Below are 17,861 nucleotides of genomic sequence, written 5' to 3'. Positions count from 1 at the left end.
GAAAATATCTTCATGCTAAAATGGACAAAAGATATGACAGAACAATACTGGCAACTAACAAAAAGGGAAATACAAATAATGAATAAATATTTGTAATTAAAGCATCATGAACATAAGCCCATGTTACTTTTCTCAAAATTTAAGATAAATAACATGAAAAGAAGGTGTTGACCAGTGCGTGAAGACACAGGAGTTAGGGGTGGGTGGCACAATGTTCACACAGGACCAGGGGAGTCCCTGCAAGGTTTTGATTAGAAGAGGGATATGATCTCATTTATATTTCCAGAAGATCGCTCTGGATGTCGTGTTGAGGATGCTGTAGAAGGAGAAAGTAGAAGTAGTAATAGCGATAAAGAGGTTATTACAACCCTAGCAAGAGATGATGGTGGTGCTAACATGAAGGCTGTGAGAACTGGCTGGAAAATCCAGCCATCCTCTAATCATTCCTCACAACTTCCACAGCTAACACGTGTGTGTGTGTGTGTGTGTGTGTGTGTGTGTACGTGCCCGCGCGCACAATCAGCATAATTTCCTGATGGCATGAATATGGGGTTTGAGAGAAACCAGGAGTCATTGATGACTCCAGCATTTCTGGCCTGAGCAACGAGCAGATTGGATTGACAGCAGCTGAGATGGAAGTCATAGCAGGTTTGAGGGGAAAGATCAGAAGTTGTAGAAACGTTACACTTGCGGTGTCCTGCATAAGTCTAAGCGGAGCTGTTGAGAGGGCAGTTTAGAGATCTAGAGAGTCTGAGTTTCTGTATCTCCTAGCTTGTGTTTTCCTCTAGTAATGAAATTTCTGATGAGAAAATGTATCTTTGAAATACATTTTCACTAATGGCTACTCAGGATGGCTGGCAACTTAAACTTAGGAATTGTTTATTTCTGGAATTTTCCATTTAATATTTTCAGATCTCAGTTGTCTGTGGGTAACTGAAATACCAGAAAGGATAACGGGGACTAATGTACCAGTTAATGAAGGGTAACTTTTAAAAGCCTTCAAATGACAAAGAAGATGAAATTAATGTACAATTTCATTTAGTATTATATGAAAAAAAAACTGCTATGCTGTTATAAATAACTTTTACATTGCCACTAACTTTAGCTTAATTTTATCTCTTCCCTTAGTATACCATGTTTTTAAAAATAAATGTATGGGGTAGAAATGTAATTTTACTGCATGTATAGATTGCACGTATAGTGGTGAAGTCTGGGCTTTTAGGGTATTCATCAACTGAATAACTTACATTGTACCAGTTTCTCATCATCCACCCTTTCCAAACCCTGTCACCCTTCTGAATCTCCACTGTCAATCATTTCATATTCTATGGCCATGTGTACACATTATTTAGTTTCCACTTATAAATGAAAACATGCAGTATTTATCTTTCTGTGTCTGACTTGTTTTACTTAATATAATGAACTCTGGTTCCATGTTGCTGCACAAGACATGATTTCATTCTTTTTAATGGCTGAATAGTATTCCATTTTCTTATCCACATTTTCCTTATGTAATCATCCATTGATGGACACTTAGGTTGACTGCATATCTTTGCTAAGGTGGTAGGGCGGTGATAAACATATGAGTGCAGGTATCTTTTTGATACATTGATTTCTTTTCCTTTGGGTAGATACACAGTAGTGGGATTGCTGGATCAAATGATAGTTTTCTATTTTTAGTTCTTTGAGAGATCTCCATATTATTTTCCAAAAAGGTGTGCTAATTTACATTCCTACCAACAGTGTATGAGTTCCCTTTTCTCTGCATCCTCTCCAATATCTGTTATTTCTTGTCTTTTTAATAATAGCCACTCTGACTGGTGATTATTACCCAAATTTTAATTCAACTTGTTTTATTATAAGCTCAATGACTAATACATTTCCAAGAAAATGTGTACAAACAATAGGACCATCTTCCGCCGTACATCCTAAAATGTAGTTTCATTTTTAAATGACAGCTCTGATGAATTTGCAGTAATAAAGAAACAAAGTAATACTGTGTGTTTAGCCCCTTTTAATTGTTGAGCTTATGTTCTCATTTGTTGACCCATGTTCTCCTTCATTTATTCAGCAGTCATTCACTGAGTGCCTGTCGGGTACCAAGAATTAAGATGAATAAAATATGCCCTTATAGCAAGAGGGGAACATGCCCTTACAGCAAGAGCTCATAAGCTAGTGGAACATTCAGATGCATAAAAATATACTGAAGTGCAATTTAATAAATGATGTAACAGATGTAACAGAGCCACATACAAGGAGTTAGGAGATCTCAGAGGAGAATGTGTCAAAATTCTAGAAAAGATTAAATTAAGCCCTATCTAACTTGCAAGTTTATGGAAAGCAAGTAGCAAACAACTATTGATTAAAATGACCTTAGTGGAAAAGGTTAAATAAACTAATATAGGGACATTTTTATGCAACTACATGTAATCCCTAATTATCATAACTTAAGAATATTCATTTCAGGTGTTTTCTATCTAACAACTAAGAGTTCTATATGGATATGACTATTGGTCTTTCACCAAATTATTTAACTCTATTCATCAAACACCTAAGGGCTAGACTTCTTTTACAGAGGATTACGGTGTTAATGTCACCCGCTGGCAACTTGAGGTACTTTGTAGTAAAACATCAATGGCATAATCAGAAATATTTCTTTGATCAATGAATTATTAAAAATGAATGCTGAATTTTTTACTATTATACTAACCTATACTGACATTTAGAATGCAATTACGAATTCTATGTTCAATTGCTATTGAGATTTCAACTTGATAGAAATGATGATAAAAATAAGGATGAAAATAAGCATGACAATGAAAATAAGGATGACATGTTTAAAGTGATTTGATTTTCTCTTCTTGCAAAAAGAACACTGGAGTTAATTGGCTGAATGCCTAATTCAAATGTTTATTTATTAAGTTCATGTGAATTTTTAAACACTATGCTTGCAAAATGATAACGACATCTGGAGTACCATACTTAATGTATGTGTGAATAGTTGCAGGAAAAAATGGGATAACTGAGGGAAAGGATGATTAAGAAATGTGGATAACTCTTTAAATACTGAAGTCAAAAAATATACTAATATGGAATGACAAAAAGTAAATTAACTTTAGGATCTGGTGTTTTAATTTGACAGCTGTTTGACAACTGCAAAATGGAAAACTAACCTCAGACAACTGAGTATAAATGAGAGGTGATTAGGCCAAAGAACTTCACATGGAAAGATACAATATACATTGTCCTAACGCCTCACATGGGAATAGATAAATGCAGGCTGGAATTTTTATTGTCTTTGAAGGTGCTGATATTCAATAGACTTAAATTTCACAAAGAGCTGTGTGTTACTCTATCACAATTAATGGCACTTTCTGAAACATAATGCCATCAGTAGAGAAATAATTGTAAACACATTTGCAATTTCCCGGTGTTTCTTGAAGCAATTTTGAGTCTCTGTGACTTTACCTTTTGAATGCTAAAGCAGTAACATACTCCTCCTCTTTTAAAATTTAAAAACAATGAGCTCTTTTACGGTATAATTCAAGAAGACACAATTGTCCATGGCTAGCAGCTGAATCTACGAGCTAAAATTCAGTACCTGTGACTTGATTCTATATAAGCTGCTGAGATATTTCATGCTTCACTTTCTTAACATGAAAATAAGGAGAGAAAACTACATTCTATTAACTTACTTGAGAAGAATTCTGTTTTCAGAAAAAAGCTCTTTTTCATCATCATCCTTTATTTAGTAAATAATATAAAAATTGTATGTCCTACTTCAAAGACAAGAATTGGGGTGGAGGAGTCAAGACAAGTTCAACCCAATGACAGGTTTTGTTGGGTATGAGAGTGAAGGGAGGAAGGCACAAGGGGGCAGAGTATACAAGAACAGAGGACAGAAGGGAGGTTGAAATGCATGGGCTGATTTTTGGTGCTTTCTGTGATGAGAAAATGAAGATATTGGACAAACAGAATTAAAGTTATGCCAGAGGAGCATGACTAGGTCAACTGAAATGTCTGTTGACATTTTAATGAATGAATGAATGACGTTTTAGCTGAAATCTAGAAGATCCTATAGTTCGGAGTGGACAGTGAAAGGAGACAGGTCTTGAGAAGAATCAGATCATGCAGAGTCTATAGGTCAAAGTCAGGACTTCCTTCTCTAGCCTAAGATTAACAGAAAGCCATTAACTATGTTACCAAAACCTACCAATGGCTGCCCGACACCTACAGGGTAAGTCTGGTTGCTTTAGCAAAGCACATATGCCCTTCTCGGCCTGCCCTCCTGCTTCTTTAGCCAAATGTCTCACAGTATCCTCCCAACCTTGTGCTTCTGCTACACTGCAATGTTTGTAGTTCCCCAAATGGCCCCCCATGTTATAAAATTTCACATCTCTGGGTCTTTATTCTTGATGCTCCCTCTGTCTGGAAAGTTCCCTATCACATGCACATACCTAGTAAAAAACCCATCTAACCTTTTGATGCTCTGGTCACTTTTCTGAGAAGCTTTCGTGACCTTCACAGGTAGAAATGGCCACTCCCTACACCTTCCTTATATGCCTAAGGCACTGCCTATATTCTGTTACAGAGCCAATAAATGTTATTGTTTTTATTGCACTTATTTATTCATCTGTCTTCCTCTACCAGACTGTAAGCCGCTTCAGAGTAGGGAACAATCTTTTTATCTCCAGCAAAAGTAATCAATACATATACATGGATCCTTCCAGAAAACAGCTTTCAATAAAATAACAGCAAAGAATATCAGCACTTTCTACTATGTAATGGCATTCTGCTTTCTGGTCCAGCCAAATCAGAATTACTTTCTAATAGGTGGGTGAATGTCAAGAGGATTTCAACTGCCTTCCCCAACCTCAATAGTTTGCATTTGAACTAAGTAGAATAAACAAAATTCTGTGGAAGTGTGAACTGTTTTTTGAAGGTATTAAAGTCTTAAAGCCTGAATGTTCACTGAGTGTTTACAAAGAGGGTCATTTCTGATGTAACCTGACTTTACTTAAGTCATAGGTTCTTAGGATGGCTGAATATGTTCTGCTGGAAAACTTATAAATTATTTTTCCTCTTGTGTCAAAAATACATTACACTTTGCGCATGCTCACTCAAATACATTCTTCAGCCACGCACTCACTCAGAGTAAGTGAAAATCGTGAAAGGAATTCACCCTCAGTAAATTCTGTCCTTTATTGATATCCTAATTTATAAATCCCTGAACATTTTTATAAGAACTGAGAATCTGGTCTTATGGTATGTTCTTAAGGTCAGAAGCTGTATTTAATCCCCATTATTTTAAGTTAGTAGATTACATCAGTAACATTAGGGGAAGGATCTTTATCCACATATCTTCAGCTAGCTGTTTAAGGAAATTATACACAGTACTATTTAATCCTTTGTATTTACTTCATCTAATGACAGCAATATGACACAACGGCATTTTCTAGATTACCAACCATACTTTTGCTAAAAGCAATATCAGATCTTAATTTTATTCAGACATATTAATGAAAATGTTGGAATATTAAATTAGACTTTTATTTCTTTCTTGTAAGTGGTAGTTTTCTTTCTTGTAAGCTAGCAGGTAAATATCTTTTAGTACTAAGGAAAGCCCAGTCAGAATGAAAGCTAAAGCTGTACTTTAACTTAGTATTTTAAGGTTACACAGTATATTTTAAAGTATAAAGATATTCTAGATTACAAGTATACATAAATCTGATTAACTACCAAAATTTCTCTTTTGTTTCATCCTATCTCTACATTCCATCATTCAAATCCTTTAGAATTTCTTTGTTCCCCCTGTGATCGTTGTTTCCGGAAGAAATCTGGCATAGGATCTGAAGGAAATGCCAGAGTGAAATTTTCCTTAAGATTAATCACACAGGTAAGTAATTTCCCTTTCTTGCCCAACAATATTTTCTAAAACTTCTTAGAAAATTGATAAGACAGAAATGGGTGGTCATGAAAATGTGAACTTTAGGATTTACTTAATCACTTACACACAAATTTTAAAGGTCTAATAGCTTGCTTAAAGCAGTCTGGAGCTCTACTACTAGTTAGAAACAGCAACAGACAAAGAAGTCTCAAAAGGTAGTCCGGGTTAAAGAAGCATAGGTATAACAATTAACATCCGCTCTACTGTCCATCCCCACCACCCTCTGACATCCCAATTCCTATCCCTTTCAGTGTCTGGGGGCTCAGTTTAGAATTCAGAATCATCCAATGATACCAATTTTTAAAGTAAAAAATATATATGAAGGCATCGAAATGTTCACAAATTAAACCTTAAAAGCAGTTTGTCACTAAGGCAAAGAGAGTATGAGACAAAGAAACGATACAGTCTCCCAGGGATCAGCCACACAGTCAGTTTTTACATCAATGCCATCAGTCATCAGTCAACCAACAGTCAATCTAACCCAGATAACAGGGAGGGGAGTCTGTGGTTCACAGCAGAGAACTAGGAGGCTAATGGGATTCAGAAGAACAAAAACCATCAGGAATGGCAAAATATAACTGAAGATTAAAAAAAGAAAAGAAAAGAAAGAGATAATTAGAAAAGAACGTTACTTTGACCTCTGCTAGGTGGGGGTGGTGGGGAGATGAAGGAAGCAAGTCTCCAAGCCACCAAAATCAGGTTTAATCACAACATGCTACCCAGAGATACACACCAAGAATTATAACTCCCCAAGTCCACATTGTATCATTTCCATTATGTCTCAATTAATTATCTGCTTTTGAATCACCCTTTTCCACCAACATTTCTTTGATTTACCAGAACCTCATACATAATTCCACAATGCTTACTGAATAGCAGAAAATCAATGTCTGCTGAACCCAAGACATCACCACATATCCAAATATGAAGAATTCATAAACAAGTATATACATACTTGACATAAATATATACATATATTCATAACATACATATATTAAAGTTTGCCAGTATAACCCAAGTCTTAGTACTCTGAGAAAAATAAACATGTTTCCTTCTCATTAAGACCCTGCTTCTCAGATCTGAAATTCTACTTATGTTTTGTGCCTTTCTTGTAATTTTCTCCAAAATAAAGTCTCTGAGAACATCAATGGTTCTCCTTAAAGCTAAGTTATAAATTCATTCACCATTTATTTCATCTTACAAAAGAGCTATTTTTTTTTCCTGAAATCCCAGGAATCTAGACTCAACCAAGACTGGAGATAACTGCAAGATATTCAGATTCTGAACATGTGAAAGATGTGGGCCAAAACCAGACCAAACTTTTATGTTAATAACAATAATAATAGCTAACATTAATGGTACACTTAGTTTGACTAAGACATAAGTGCTCTAGATCCACCCGATGTCGTTAGAGGTAGATACATCACCACATCCACTATGTTAACTCCACCTCTACTACACCATGGCAAGGATGTCAGCAGTTAACCTGGTAACAGGAAGACTCATATGAATAAAGAATAGCCCGATTCCAAGGTAGTGACTGGAATAAGACATCTCATTTGAGAGGAAACAGTAGTGAACTGGGTCCACAGGTTCTGCTCCCAATATGACCACTTTCAAACACGTGTGATCAATGGTACCATTAAGCTTCATTTTCTTCTTCTACAATACTGGAATAATGCCACCTCACAGAGTCGTCCTTAAGAAGCGAATAATGACCAGTGGCATGTAAATTGTTGAAAAACTATTTACAAATATACATTCGAATTATCATAATTTCTGCATTTGTTGGCAAAACTTCACCTGGAGTTATTTTGGTTATAAATACCAATGCCAAACTCACTCCACTGAGATGGATCATTCTGGAAAGGGGAATCAAATGTAATTTAGAAATTATTTGAGGTTATTTAAATTCAGGAAAAGAGACTCTGCATTCAAAATGCATTTTCTTTCTGTCATTGTTCAGTAATGCTCATCATTTTCCTTATATATAAAAACCATATTTAGTTATAGACTTTTTCCCACATGGTATTCAAGAACTCTCTAGGCAAACCTGATCTAGTGCAGTAGCTAATTTGAATCATCTGAATAAGCCACGAGTTATGAACTTCAGAGACCACTGAATGAATGCAAGTTGCCCAGCAGCTAAAACATCAAAGTCAAACAAATCACAACATTCAGAAAAAAAATATATTTTTCATATTGATTTTTTCTTATATGTATGATGTTCAATAAATCATATCACTGGTATTCACTAACATAAGTCTTATTCTCCTAGAATACAACACCAAATTTAATAACCACTTTTGTTCAACATAGAAGATGAAAGTCAATTTCTATTGCTCTAGGCAGTCTGTATAGTCAAAACACAAGAAACATCAGAGAAAAGGAAAATGGAGAAAAATGCATTAGATATTAATCTCATATTCACTGGGAAAACAAAAAAATCTTTACCTGTTTTTCCTTTCAGAGTTTAAAAAGCTGTAAATTTTCTTTTGCCCTACCTACTCTGTAATTCAGAGCTCTTTACCCAAAGCCCTTCTTTTTTACCTTATTTCAGCCATGAATGTCTCTCAAATATTGTCAGTATTAAACAAAAACATGTCTCTTCTTGACCCTATTTTATTCACACCTCTTGATCTTTCATTTGCTTTCACAAAAATTATTCAACATTCACAGATACACTAGATCCCAAAGATAACATACCCTTGTCACACTTACCTTTCTAATTATAACCTGCTTCTCAGATCTGAAACTCTACTTATGTTTTGTGCCTTTCTTCTAATTTTCTCCAAAGTAAAGTCACTGAGAACATCAATGGTTTTCCTTAAAGCTAAGACTAAGTTATGAATTCATTCACCATTTATTTGATCTTTCAAAAGAACTATCTTTTTTTGAAACCTGATGAACCCAGACTCAAACAAATGATCTAATGTATGTACAATGCTTAGAACATTATTTGGCATATAGCACAAGTGTTTGCTGCAATTATTGTTATCATGAACACTTATTGCTACTTTCTCCCCTCCCTCATACATATTCCTTCAAAGTTGTACTCTACTGTCTTGCTCTATATGCTTGTGGGCAGAGGTGATGGATGTACAAAATATGTTAGTCATAATCATTGGTTTCCAGAAGTTAAGAGTTCTCTAGGAAAGAGATATAAATGGATAACTGTACAGCAATACCACAAGTGGCTACTAACCATAGTCCGAAAGTGATACACTGGAAGTATTATCATATGAAAGGAAAAAGAACACTGAGTTTTTCCACATAGCAAAACTATGACCAACAGATTGAAGTTATAAGGAGGCTGACTTTGGCTCAGGATCAGGAAGAGCATTCTACTCATCAAGGCTGTCCACTTATAGAGCCGGTGGCCTTGGGAATCAGTGACAACTATAGTACTGAGGAGACAATCTGCTAGGAATATTGTAAAAACTAAGGAGATCAGTCATCAAGATTCTAGAACAATTTACTAATAGCAGAGTAATAATGGGTGTAAAATGTTTTCTAAGGTCGTGTGTGGTGTGTGTGTGTGTGTGTGTAAAACAGTACAATTAGGCTGACAGTAGAGCAAGATGTAGCTACAAAGAGGGTGAAAGCTGAGCCAGCCAGGTGACCTTGGCTGTGGTCAGGAAATCTCTACTTGTCTCATGGGAATGCTTGTGGAAAAAAAAGAAAGAAAAAAAGAACCAAAGATGAGATTTGTTTTGATACAAAGATATTTTTACATCTCATTTACAGTGAAAGATTGAAGGCATAGGTGCGCTATGAATAGCAAGACCATATAATTACCTGTCCAAACTAGGACACTTGAAAGTAAAAGAGGCATTCTTAGTAATTACGCCAGGAACACAGGCATAAAGAAGTACATATGGTCACCCTAGCTATCCACGAGTAATCAAACAAAAAGAAATGTGGGCCAGGGTTTGCCTGAGACAGAAATTATAGCCAGGATCTTGGGCAAAGATCTCAGAAAAAAAAATTGAAAGTAGAAATTATTAAAGCAGTGGTTCCTAATTGGGAGTGATTTGGGGCCCCAGGGACCATTTGGCGATGTCTGAAGACATTTTCAGCTGTCACAAGTGGGGGTGGGGGAGTGCCATCAGTGTCCAGTGGGTAGAGGCAGGGGTGCTGGGACGCACTCTGCAACACACAGGACAACCTACACAACAGTCATCTTGTCCAAACTGCTAATAGTGCTAAGATGAGAAATTATTAAAATTTCTGTATTACATTTGTATTAAAATAAAAAGACCTCACTGCAAAAACATATAAAACATCTGCACTGTAAAACATTGAAGACAAAAACTGAAGAAAATATTTGCACCTTATAAGTCAATGCAATCTATATACAGCAATAGCCCTTAGACAAAGGCAAGCATCCCAACAGCAAAACAGGCAAAACTCACCAGCAAACAACTGACCAAAAAACCCCTAAATGGCCAATAAGCACTAAAAAGTAAACACACTCCACCTCGTAAGTCATCAAAACAACTTGAATTAAAAGAACGTTTCTGACGTTACCTATAAACCCAGCCAAGATTTTCTAATTCACAGCGTTAGTGATGAGCACTTTAACATACTGACAAACAGAAGCGTAAGTTGATTTCAAACAAACAAAAGACTGGGAAGACATTTAGTTTTACTTGAAGTAGTTTTTCTTAATTTTAACTTTTTATCTTGAAAACTTCATAATCTCTTGACATGATCACATATTTTTAGAAAACTATCGAAATAAATAAGGATATATGCAAAGATTTAGCTAAAAGAATTTCAGCTCAGCATTGTTTACATGGACAAAAACTAGAAATCCCTAAAATGTCGAAAAAGGAGAAACTGATTAAACAAATCAAAGTATATCCATATACAATTCTTAAAATCATGCTATGCTGGCTGGGTGCAGTGGCTCACACCTGTAATCCCAGCATTTTGGAAGGCCGAGACGGGTGGATTACTTGCGGTCAGGAGTTCAAGATCAGTCTAGCCAACATGGTGAAACCACGTCTCAACGAAAAATACAAAAATTAGCTGGGCTCGATGGTGGGCGCCTATAATCCCAGCTACTTGGGAGGCAGCGGTAGGAGAATTGCTTGAACCCAGGGGGTGGAGGAGGTTGCAGTGAGCCAAGATTGCACCACTGCACTCCAGCCTGAGTGACAGAGCGAAACCCTGCCTCAAAAAAAAAACCAAAAAAAATCTATACCAAATATTGACATGGAGAGATGCCCATGACATACTATTTTATGAAAAAATATACCCAAACTATATATATGTATGATATATATGTGAAGATATCCATATGTTAAATATGTTTTATATATGTTATATATATGAAGATATGCGTGTATGTGAAGAGGTCTATAATAATGTAAATCAAAATGTTAACAAATGGATCTATTTGGGTGGTGAGATATAGGCACTACAAAAGCAAGATATTTGTTTGTTTCCAGTTGTATCTCTAACACAGAACAATGTCCAGCATAAAGGAAAAGTAAAATAAAATTTGTTATTGTTATTTTTGCTTATCTATATTTTCTCACTGATATGCAATGAAAACATCATTTGCATGATACATGTTTTAAATGTTGCCTTCTAAAAGAATAATTCAATAGCAAAACAAAATGTTTTACACATAGAAATAGAAAGAATACCACCTACTTTAAGGATTATAAGCCTTAAAGAATAATTTATGTAAATATGCTCTGTAAATTCTACAGCACTGTATAAATGTAGAAAATTAATTATTTTGTTAAGATCATTTATTCTGAAGTTAAAGCAGTTTCATGTGTGCTTTAACAGGCAGCCATCCTCCCAGCAATTTCATTTCCAACAATTTGTCCTTTAAAAACAATTAGAGATCTATGCAGTGTTAGTTATAGAAGCAAAAAGCTGCAACAATGGAGAACTGGTTGAGAAAGTTGAGGCATATCCATAAAATGGAATATCATCTCACCATTAAAATGTATCTTGTAGAAATGTATTTACTGACATACATACTGACTGACATAACCACTCTAAAAAACCATGTATATGTAATCTAGGTAAAATAATCCCAATTATAGCTTATTATAACACTATTATGTCAAATCCTCAAAATAATGTTGTAATTTTTTGATAATTCTTATCTTTTTAAATTTGTTAATTCAGCTATTCAGTTTGTCACTTGTTTCTCGAGACTTGATCAGTTAAACCATCCACAACATTTTATCTTTCAGTTGCAAAATTCAAAACATTTTATGGATTTTTCCATCCTTTGAAGGCATATGCGCTTTAAAGCCACACTACGGTTTCGAATGAAGCATGTTTATATATTACAAAATATGTATGTAATTTACTTTAACATTTTAATGTTAGTGGTTTCTTACACATATCTCTTTAGGCACTAGTCACTTCTTCATAGTTCAGAAGCTGAATTTCATTCTCTCCTTAAAACAAATGTAAAAACTGCTTTCCAAAGCTTTATTTTTTCTACTTTCACAGAGATCACAGAAATAGAGTACAAAGAATACTGAGAACTAAATGAATAATGCTAAAAGAAAATATTAATACAAAATATAAACAAAATTTGAATCTTTTTATAAATATGAACAGAAGGAAAGTTTTCCTCCCATAGAATTCTATTAGAAGTGAAGAACTTTTATACAGACCAACCACATATATGTATTTTTAATTTGAACACTAGCTCTCTAAAAAAAGTATAGTAAACTCTTCCTTTTTGCTAAGGACTATTTCTTCATTTATATGCTGGTCAAAAACTCTGTTGAACCCTTATTGTCCAGTGCTCTTTGTTCTGCTTACACTATTTAAAAACACTAATAAAAATGGTTTTGCATTCCTTTATTTTAAATGTATAAGATTGCCTAACACTGGAACTAAAATATCTCTAATATTATTGGGAAATATTATAATTTGGGAAGCTGACTTATACCATAATGATAACACTAGGATTCTACTATACTGGGAATTGTTGAGATTTTTAAAGTGTTGTGATGCTTCCAAACGAAATCACAGCCTGAGACAAGTGGAAGGAAGCGATATGAGGGGTATAAAAAGATGGAGAAATTCACTTGTACCACAAGCACTGATGAAGAACTCACATCACTCAGGACACTGCAGAGGCCTGTGTGGGATGAGTGACACATGGAGGAACATGACACGGAGTTCCAACGGAAGATCAGGAGAGCTGTGTAAGTGGGATGCGGAGCAAGGCTGGAAAACCAGCCTAAGGAGGAAAGAGGCAGACACTGCACTTTTTCAGGACCAGAAAGAATCCCAACATGGATTCTGTGGCTTTCCTCTGTATTTTTACAATTTACAGAATCCAGCTCACTCCCTACAGCAAAAACACTTCTACAGACTAAAAATCAAGCAGCCACCTAAACACATCCTTTTAAAATTTCCAAAACCTTGGCTTATGTTCAATTTCTGTCAATTTTTGCCTAAATGTAAATCATTCAATTTTTATTCCTCCAAATACTTTCTTGCTACAACTGAGAGGTTTTTTTCATGATAAATTCTTTTTTTTATTTTTTATTTTTTTTAATTTATTTATTTATTATTATTATACTTTAGGTTTTAGGGTACATGTGTGCAATGTGCAGGTTAGTTACATATGTATACATGTGCCATGCTGGTGCGCTGCACTCACTAACTCGTCATCTAGCATTAGGTATATCTCCCAATGCTATCCCTCCCCCCTCCCCCCACCCCACAACAGTCCCCAGAGTGCGATGTTCCACTTCCTGTGTCCATGTGTTCTCATTGTTCAATTCCCACCTATGAGTGAGAATATGCGGTGTTTGGTTTTTTGTTCTTGCGATAGTTTACTGCGATTGATGATTTCCAATTTCATCCATATCCCTACAAAGGACATGAACTCAACATTTTTTATGGCTGCATAGTATTCCATGGTGTATATGTGCCACATTTTCTTAATCCAGTCTATCATTGTTGGACATTTGGGTTGGTTCCAAGTCTTTGCTATTGTGAATAATGCTGCAATAAACATACGTGTGCATGTGTCTTTATAGCAGCATGATTTATAGTCCTTTGGGTATATACCCAGTAATGGGATGGCTGGGTCAAATGGTATTTCTAGTTCTAGATTCCTGAGGAATCGCCACACTGACTTCCACAATGGTCGAACTAGTTTACAGTCCAAATTCTTGAGCTACCTATTTTTGAAAAGAAAAGGGGTGGGGTGAGAGGGAAGGAGGAGCAGCTCCAACTCAAACAACTCTCATTTTTTATAATATTTAGGAGCTTCTGAACCATTTGATGCTTTTTAGTTATTTTTTTCTCTGAATGTCCATACTTTATTTTAAACATTTTCCTTGAATCTACATAATTTAAATCCTTAAGATAATGAGTAACTCAAGGATAAATGTAGCTTTTCAATTTAAGAAAAGGAGGCTGAAAACTAGAATGTGCTCCTGGCTTAACCTTGGGTCCCAGATGTATAACCAAATAGAGGTAATAACTTTTAAAAATAAAAAATAGACCCAAATGGACAAATAAATCAATTTGGCTCATATTGCTTTTTATTCGCATTTTCATTAAAAATATGTTCATGGTGGAATCATGTTTATTCTCTTTACCAGAAAACATGGGAAGGTAGCAAAAGGAAGAAACTACTTGGAAGAGACGGTGTTCTGCTTTATAGAAGGGGACGATCTTTTTGGTAAAGTGGTAGCACTATTTGAACCTCACTGTAAGATTGTTTTGACATCCAAAATAACAACAACAACAAAAAAACTTATTTGAAATAGATTGATCCTTCTCCAAACAGCTGACAATGTATTGTAGAACCATAATGACTATAGGCATTATCACATTAAATTCACATATTTTGCAGACTAGCAACTTATATGTCCACTCAGCCAAGCTGTTTTCCTGCTGGTAACTTGAATTCCTGCTTTAAAACTGTGCCAGCTCCTCTTGGGTGTTCTGGTAATGAAAACGACTTTCCTTAAGTTTTAGCCAAAACTTTTCACTATAGCATCTTATGAAAAAGCCACAACGTTAAGGCAGACCACAATGACCAGATGGGAAAAAAAAAAAAACTATTTGGGAGAATTATTTTGATGTTTAAAATAATGGGGGGGAAGTATTAAAAATAATGTGGTAATTTTGGGGTATAACCTTATTCCATATACCAAGTTAACTGAGTACTAAATTATTGATTTTTTAAAAATAGCTGAATATGCATAGTTAAAATATATTCTGTTCTTTATAGCAGTGGTTTAAAATGCAAAGAAATCAAACCAAGAAAGAATAGTGCATAATGACAAGCTCAGGGAAATGTATCTGAAATGGATAAACCAAGATACCACTAAGAGTAGAAAGTTATGACAGCTCAAAAACATGTTTTAACCCAAGGAATCCTAGTCATTTGAAGCATCTGTTCTACTGCTCTCTCACCTGACATATCTGAAAACCATTAATCTCAAAAGAAAAGACAAATTGGTTATGAAACCCACAGGCTCCTATGGGATATATAGTGTTACAAATGCTTCTCCATCAATATATATGAGTTGGGAAGGTATTTAAAAATATGACAATACAGCCATCTAGGAAAAAGTGACAATACCATAATTTAGGTGACAGTGAGAAACTGACCTGATTGATGGAGTTGGCAGCACAGGATGCGAGGCCTGTCCCAACAGAAGTAAGCAGGAAACAGGGCCAGTCAAAAGGGCCCGGAGCCAATGCAAATCCAGCTGCAGTGGTACTTACAACTAGAGCTGCGATACAGAAACAGAGCAGACACACTGTTACCAACAAGAGTCCCAACTGTAAAGGCCAAAACGACAAAAAACAAGCCATCTTTCATATAAACTAATTGATTATATTAATAACACAAAGTACAAAGGCTGATCTTTGGCTTAAAAAAAATCCACATTTTTCTGATTATAAAAACTACATGTACTAATTACATAAAAATGTTAATTTTCTTTTAATTCCATACTCAAGAGAAAAAAAATAAGGTCAGTCTTCCAGATTCAATCATTCACTTATTCATTCAAAAGACATTTACTGAATACCAAATTTGTAATCAGTACGCACTGTCAGGGATAAAGATGCATATGGTCTTATTCTTGTTCTTGGCTAATTTGAAAGGAAGATGGCAGATATAGCTTAATAACTGTAACACAAGATAGCAAATAACAAGGATCCCAATTCCGTGACAAACTGCAGACAAGCCTAGGAGTGGTCTTGCCTATAAGAGATGATGGTCCCAGCGGTCAGAGAACGTGTAGTGGGAGATGATAATCCTACAGGCCACCAACAGGAACCAAGGGAAGAGGCGAGGTACAGAAGAAGCAAAGCCAGACATTTCAAGCTTCCACCAAGGCTGCTCCTTTTCGGTAGGCCCTGGAGCTTCTTTCCTGGGGTTTACAGAAGCTGACAGGGCCAGAAAGTGTCCAAGAGTGGTGCTGATATGGAGCTGTAGAAATTCGCTGGAAAAAGGATCACCATTGGTGGGCAAATCTGGGAAAGCTTCAAGAAGATGACATTTAAGTTGGATTTTCTAGAGGCGATGAAGAGAAAGGAAGAGAATGGTGGGGTGAGCAACATTACAGGTACATGGATAATTCCAAGAACAGGCACAAGGGAAGGGAAGATCAATGTCAAGAATCTAAAGTATGCATGATACCATCTACCTAGATTCTCCAACCAAAAACCTAGGAAGCATACTTGATTATCTCCTTTGTCACTCGCTATATCCCATTCATTACAAAGTAGTGTCTGTTCTATCTCTACAGTATGTTTCAAACCCATCACACTGCCAGCATTTAGTCCAGCATTTCTTAACCAGGGGTAGTTTTGCCCCCCAGGGGACATTTAGCATTGTCTGGAAACATTTTTGATTGGAGGGGAGGGTGCTACCTGTCTTCTAGTGGATAAAGGCTGAGGATGCTTCTTAACATCCTATGATGCATAGGACACCCCTCAACAACAAATAATTTTCTAGCCTAAAATGCCAATAGTGCTGAGCTTGAGAAACCCTAAACTAGTCCAAGTAATTACCATAAGAGCTTTACCCCCTAACTGGTCTCCTTGCTTCTATCTTGCTTCTCTTCAGAGTGATGTTTTTAAAATGAAAACAGATCAAATCACATTGCTGCTTTGAACACTGAAAATTCTTTGATGCTATACCTGATATAAAATGTAAACTCTTTCTCTGCCAGTAAGTGCATCTCACAGGTCTCTTTAGCTCAATCACTATTATCCATTCATGAGACTTCTATTCTTTGAGCATTCCAAGCTCTTTCTTGTCCCTGGTTTCTTGTACTTTTGTTTCATCTGCCTCTTTCCACAGCTGGCTCCTTCTCATCCTTCAGATCCCATCTGAAATACTACTTGTTAAGGGGAACCTTCTTGATCACCTCATCTAACGTAAGTCTCTCCAGTTACTCCCTCGCTCACATCCTCCTTTCATTTCCTTCACGACACTTACTACACTCTGACTCCTCACTGGAATATAAGCTCCATGAAGGTAGGACCCCTGTCTGTGTAGTTCACTGCTGTATTTGGGGGTGGGGGGCTATCACTATGCTAGGCATAGAGCAGTATTTACTGGAAAAACAGGAGGAAAGGTGGCAAATGTCAGATTGCAGAATAGCAAGCTGAGGAGTTTGTAGTTTGGTTGGTTGGCAGTGGAGAGTCACTGAAAGTCTAATGCAAGAAGGCAATCTATAAGTGGAAGTATCTGTGCACTGTGACTTAAGAGAGGCAGAGAGTTTTACAGAGAAACATTTTAAGAGGCCATACCATTAACTCATTGTGAATAAGGGTTGTAAAAATGGGATATTTTGATTAGAGAATTGTTAGGACCTGGCAACTGGGAGAGGTAGGAAGATAAAACAACAAAAAAGAATGAATGGAAAAGTGCACTTTACCATTT

The 17,861-nt window shown here is 35.9% G+C and overlaps 1 protein-coding gene and 1 long non-coding RNA gene across 2 annotated transcripts in view; one reads left to right on the top strand and one right to left on the bottom strand.

Moving 5' to 3' along the window:
- Positions 1-14,728, top strand: part of LOC129051016 (uncharacterized) — a 35,559-nt gene extending 20,831 nt beyond the window's left edge. Inside the window, exons 3-5 of the long non-coding RNA XR_008514972.2 lie at positions 5,796-5,896; positions 13,060-13,140; positions 14,554-14,728. This is a non-coding gene — a long non-coding RNA (uncharacterized LOC129051016). The remainder of the gene's footprint in view (positions 1-5,795; positions 5,897-13,059; positions 13,141-14,553) is intronic.
- COX10 (COX10 homolog, cytochrome c oxidase assembly protein, heme A: farnesyltransferase (yeast)) overlaps positions 1-17,861 on the bottom strand; it is a 140,008-nt gene that overhangs the window by 91,604 nt on the left and 30,543 nt on the right. The window contains 1 exon segment of the mRNA NM_001133552.1: positions 15,572-15,696. Coding sequence (NP_001127024.1) covers positions 15,572-15,696 — 125 coding nt within the window.

The sequence above is a fragment of the Pongo abelii genome, chromosome 19 (genome assembly GCF_028885655.2).
Source record: "Pongo abelii isolate AG06213 chromosome 19, NHGRI_mPonAbe1-v2.0_pri, whole genome shotgun sequence".
Classification (NCBI taxonomy): domain Eukaryota; kingdom Metazoa; phylum Chordata; class Mammalia; order Primates; family Hominidae; genus Pongo; species Pongo abelii.
The sequence above is the reverse complement of the archived record's forward strand: the minus strand, read 5'-3'. Positions and strand labels throughout refer to the sequence as shown.